The sequence below is a fragment of the Physcomitrium patens genome, chromosome 2, assembly GCF_059467195.1.
Source record: "Physcomitrium patens ecotype Gransden chromosome 2, ASM5946719v1, whole genome shotgun sequence".
Taxonomy (NCBI): Eukaryota; Viridiplantae; Streptophyta; class Bryopsida; order Funariales; family Funariaceae; genus Physcomitrium; species Physcomitrium patens.
In genome coordinates, this window is record NC_143411.1 from 24,618,161 (window position 1) to 24,624,160 (window position 6,000).

General features: G+C 40.3%; 1 protein-coding gene across 1 annotated transcript; it reads left to right on the top strand.

Moving 5' to 3' along the window:
• Window positions 1–148: 148 nt before the first annotated feature.
• Window positions 149–1,375, top strand: LOC112279061 (large ribosomal subunit protein uL10c). Its single transcript, XM_024513134.3, has 2 exons — window positions 149–552; window positions 671–1,375. Exons 1-2 carry the CDS (start codon window positions 234–236, stop codon window positions 1,027–1,029), a joined length of 678 nt encoding a protein of 225 aa, XP_024368902.1. The 5' UTR covers window positions 149–233; the 3' UTR covers window positions 1,030–1,375.
• Window positions 1,376–6,000: the final 4,625 nt, after the last annotated feature.

A 6,000-nucleotide genomic window follows, 5' to 3' on the forward strand; every position in this document is an offset into this window, starting at 1 on the left:
CTCAGGTTGTTTTTGGCCACGAGATTGTGAGTCTGTTGTAATATCCGGATCGAGAAGGGTATTATCATCCATGGAGCATTATCCACATTGCAGGGAGGAAGGGTCGAGGGCTTGAATGCCACTTCTTCATTTTCCCCCACCTTCTTCCCCCTTCCCGAGGTGCTCTGTCCGTGCATTTCTCATCGTCGAATTCCAATCTGAGTCTTGAGGGTGTGTCGCAAATCGCCTCAGCTATGGCTGCCCAGCAAGCTATCGCTGCTTGTGGAGTGGGATCGGAGTTCTGGGGCTCGCAGGGGAGGTTGAAGAGCAATGAGGTCGGAGAGCTGTCCAGGCAGCAGGCGCCCTCCTCGGGGCAGCAGGCTGGAGTGGTGAGAATGGCTATCAGCAGGAAAAAGAAGGAGGAGACTGTGGAGAAGGCGAGGCAGCAGCTCGAGGGGTGCCAGTTGATTGCTGGAATCAAGTACACCGGGTTGACTGTGAAGCAGATGCAGCAGCTGCGAAAGGCGTTGCCGCAGGAAACCACTCTCATGGTGGCCAAGAACAAGCTGATTGGTAATATTGATCTTCTTTTGCTTTTTCGAATTAGGTTTTCGCATTTGCAATGTCACATGTTGTGGAGTAAGCACGAAATTGGGGAGATGAATGACATGGTAGAGTTGTGACTTAGCAGGCAAGGCAATTGAGGGTACGGAATGGGAGGCTTTGAAACCCGCCCTTAAGGGCATGAATGCGTGGTTGTTCGTGCACACCGAGGAGATTCCTGGGGCACTGAAGCCCTACCGCGACCTGCAAAAGGAGCTGAAGCTGGATAGCAACGACTTTACAGGTGCAGTTTTCGAAGGCAAGTTTTATTCTCCTGAGGAATTTAAGGCTCTGGAATCTATGCCCACCAGAGCTGAGCTCTACGCCAAGTTGCTGGGTTCCATTCAAGGTCCTGCAGCCGGGCTTGTTAGCACATTGCAAGCTCCCGCTAGGGATCTTGTGTTTACACTCAAGGCATATGTCAAGAAATTGGAAGACGAAGCGTAGGCTTGACGTTTATTAACAAATTTAGTTCTCGTACTGTAGTCCTGGTTCCATCTTTCGCCCCCTCTTCATATCATCTTCACGAGTAGTGCTCCTATTTTTGAGGTGCATGTTTCTTATGAATGGGAGTGAGGGAGGTGTGATTATAGGATTACTTTGAGTTGAATTGAAACTGTAGTCTCAGTTTAGGTTTTGTAGTGTACCATTTTTACGGGCATGAGAACTGCTGAGGCTACTCAGCTTGCTTTTGCATAATTCTTACCAAAATTTGTCGAGCTTTACTTCGGTAGAGTATGTCGAGAGCTGAGAGCACATTTTGATAAATCGAGTGTTGCACATATTCTCATCATGTTCTGTGAATCCGAGTGTTCGCAAGAATCTGTGTACAACCACATGCTATGTCAATGTCAAGCCACCTTTGTTCCATGGTATTGTTGACCTATATTGTCTGTATTGAAAGACGTCACATATCAGTGATACCTCGGCAGAGGCTTGTAGTTGGGATCACCTGATTGGAAAATAGGGTTCAAATTTGACATCATAGTCCTCAACTTTCTCCCTAACTCCTTTATCGTACCAACCATAGCAACGAAGGTGATCAGCACGCAACCTTGTAGATTTTCGAAGAAATGCCCCCGGCGGTACGATTCTGTACTATCTATGACAATGTCACGCTCATTTGGATTGTCAGATTCCACCCACTTCATCAGCGACTGATTAGAGGCATCATTACAGCCAAGGCATGGGGAGTGGTGCAGAAAGTCCCTTGCGTGTTTACCACAACTTGGTGACTTCCTAACCATACATTGTGAGCGAATGTTGCTCTGTTTCAAGCTACTCCCTTATCAATCCCCTGAATTGCAACGTTTTGAGACAAAGAGTGAACGGGGTCCGCCGTCTCTTAAAGCAACGACCATGATCACTCTCTTGCTGATTACGTGGAAGCAAAATTGATGATTTTTTCTTCAATAGCGAGCTTGGTAGCGCGAGACAGGTTCTCGAAAGATGACCATCGAACTAACGCACCACCATGTCCTCATGTGAAAATTCACAGATGGTCACAGTTTGATTTGTTGGTGCTGCACCGTTTTGGTGTCTACATGCTTGAATCGCTCTCATGCAACACGAAGTGTTTGGGCATCTCTACACTGTTAACTTCCAGCTTTCGCATATTTCAAAGATAGACTGTTGCACAAACCAGGTGATTTGGCTAGAATGGAATCCCTGACATGAAACTCTCCCAGTTGTTCTTCTAAATAAATGGAAAGAAGTCGAAAATTGTCGATTGTTATGTGTTGAATACCATCTATTGTCACCATCAATTTTCACTCCAAATCTGTCTACCAAGTTGGTGGGTGGGTGATTACGAGAAAGAAAGAAGAAAAAAGAAAGAATTAATAATAATAATAATAAAAAAATGCATCAATCATCAATCCATGTTATTGTTTATTTTTCCATTTTTCATGATTCTGTAATTATTCTACACCAATGATAATAAAAATTACTGTAAACATTACACAAACATTAGCCCTAATTGATGTGAGCTATTTTTATCTTGACTTCCACAAACAGTAGGTTTCAAATTTATTTATCACGTAGTAAAGGTTCACTCCCGCACATTCCTTAAGAGTAATTCTTCCCAAATAACAAGTCCTTGAAACAATGAACCTCTCAGTGAAATCAGAAGTTGAGCCTGAGATAGCAGCAGGTAGTGACGAGGATTTATGAGACTCTTACACAAGCAGCGTTGGGTAGTAATGGGAGAGGTAGAGCTCTGCTACAAGCCACTCCCGAAACTGTTGCATTCGGCGTCCTGTTCTCGACGGCCGCAAATCGATCGTGGGATCTCTACGCCATCCAAGTCGAGATCGACGTCTTCGCACTCAGCCGAATCTAGAAATCTGGCTGGGTGGTGATCCTTGATTACGAAATCCTACCGTCTAGGTCAGCTTTTCCTCGCGGCACTGACTTCACTGCGTCGAACCGATTCCAGTCTGCATCACCGTAAACGTAAAGAATCTTCCAACAACCGGTCACATCTGCAGCAAGCCTCCAAGCCAAGCATCGACCCCTTCCAGGCCATTCCTCCAGGGCATGATTCACAGATATGTGGGGTCTCGTCCCTCAGACATCCAATCATCCTTCGCCCAAGAGCTTCACAGCCACACAACCTCCAGAAACACAAACCAACTCTTTCCAAACCAGGCTGTCGCTCTCTCTCTCTCTCTCTCTCTCTGAAACCTGGGTCCGAAGTTCCAGACCTAAACTGCAAGGAAGCGCCAACTGGACACACCCGAACCAAAACGATAAAGACGCTTGTTTTCGTAGAGAATTTTTGTGCACGACGAAAATCAACACTAGAAAATTTCCTTAGAATGATCGAACCCAAGTGGGTTTTCCAATCAACACCTCGACGTGCAGCGGAAAGCATGCAAGAAGTAGAAATGCGGTGCGTGAAGGTGATGGAGTGTGGGTGGTACAATATAAAAAGTGAACGATGCTTCCACTGAGAGTTGAACTGAGAACCTCACCCTTACCGGATTTTCTACCTCACTGTGTCAATGAAGTTGCCAGGATGTGGGGTTTCCATCTCCATACCTTTTGCATACTTATGCAGCACTCTACCATCTAAGCCTAAACCTGCACAGTAGTTAAAAGGTAAAAGGTTACAATTCTGCGCTTTTTGTGTTTGTTGGCAGGCGTTTCACCCTTGGTGGGACCTCCGTTGAGTGAAATGAATTGAGGTGGGGGTATCATTTTCTAAGTAAGTAGATCTTTAGTTGCAAAAAGATTACCTTCAATCCATATCTTTGTGAACATTGTTGTTTTCTTATATTATAATGTAGAGGATCAAGTGTGGTAATGGAGTTCTCTCCATGCTTCATATTTGATTTGAATTGTAGTCGTCCAAGCTTTGTATAAAAAGTATCCAATGTGAAATGGTTCTCAATTCTTCTCAAAATTGTACTTTGCGCATTATAGATTCCATAGGATTAAGGTCTTTAGCAAAAACTATGGAGTTTCTATAGAGGCCTAGATTGTAAATGTGAGTGTTGTTTTGTTGTCTATTATTGTTGGGTTAAGGTTATTACATAGTTGAAACAAGACGGGTCTATCTCGAGAGTCTAAGATCCTTCTAATCCATAGGAACATAAAATCTCATCACAAAGTAAGACAATGTCATGGACATATATAAGTATTCTAATAAATACCTATATGATTAAGTAGGAATAGGTACAAGTAGCTAAAAGTAGGTTAATTTTATTTGATCTTTTAGGATAGCTTCTTAGAAGCTTTATAGATGTTGCTTGACTGTACATGTATTTGTAGTTGATTAATAGGTTAGAAAATTGGTCAACAAGTTAACCACATCTTGATAGCTTGCGGAACAAGCTAAGTATGTGGTGCACATGTAGAAAACTTGTCTTGCAAGTTAAGATACATATTGTGCAAAGTCAACATGTTTTTGGACGTCCTATAGAACGTTGCTATGTAGCTCCTAAGTAGAGATTATATATAGAGGCAAGAGTGAAGCCTTCTTCACTCTTATCAACTCCTTTCTTGCTTATAGTCTAGTTTGAAAGGTCTCTAGTTTTCTTCTCTTTTGGCAATAGCCATTCTATTTCTTTCTTAATATACATATTTATTTATTTCTATTTTTTCATCTTTTTTTGAGAAAAATCTTACTTATTTATTTATTTTTATCGAGTTCTTATCCTTGACAGATTGATAAGAGTGCATTTACAATATCAGAGGTTTATTCAATCTTGATTAAGAGTGGATTACCCCTTTTTCTTCATAAGACATAAGCATATTAGAAGTTACGGATTATCCTCTTCTAAATTGATATTGTCCTTAGTATTTTCTTTGTTCTCAAGTCCTCTCTTCTATTTGTCTTGAGTGATATTAGATATCTTCTCTTTTTTAAATGTTATCATGGTAGAACTTGTTGAAATGAAGTGAACTTCTTCAAAGTCTATTAGAAGAAGTTGTATAATTAAAAGAAGTAAGTAGATCAACCTCACAACCAAATTCAAGGAGTTTTGTTTTTACAAGTATGATAAGGACAAGGATTAGTATGTCTAAGAAGTTTGATGGAATAAGATCAAAATTTCAAGGATTTTTTCAACAAGTCAAGCTCTATCTAAGGTTGCATCCTTTCTAATACTCGAATGGATTTACTCAAGTTGGATTCATAGGCACACTTCTATTAGGAAGTGCTCTCTTTTGGTTTATACCTTTAATAGAAAAAGATTTGTGACTCTTTTATGATTTGAATTCATTCTTAGAAGTTTTTATGGCCTCATTTGGAGAAAGTGATCAAGAAAGAGTAGCAGAGACTAAGCTCTTATGTTTACAACAAAGATCATGGTCAGCTATCATATATACTACTGAATTCCAAAACCTCACTTGTGACGTGGATTGGAATGACAAAGCCTTTATCAATCAATTTTGATATGGGTTGAAGGATAGTATCAAAGACTTATTATTGACAATACCAAAGGTAGAATCTTTAGAACAATTCATTGCTCAAGCCATTATATGTGATAATTAATTATTTAAAAGACTTTAAGAAAAAAGATTTGGCTAGAGAGGAAGAAATCAAATAATGATGATAATCCTTAAATTTTTAGAAATTTATTCATCAAGGCCAAACTCAATGCAAATTAATACGATACGTTTTAAATCTATCATAGAGCACGAAAAGAGTCAATGACATCAAGAGGGCTTATGCTTATATTGTAGAGAAGCTAAACATATTGTTCAATATTATCCAAAGAAACAATGAAATTATAAAATGAGAATCACGATTCCTAAAGAAGACAATGTGTCAGAAAACAAATTGCTACAATTACAATAGGGATCATGTAGTTAGAATCATGTATAACATCTAGTGAGGGTCTTATTCTCTCCTCAAATTCCTCATTTTTTTCACAATAGAAGTCTATTTAGGATCAAAAAATCACAAAGTCT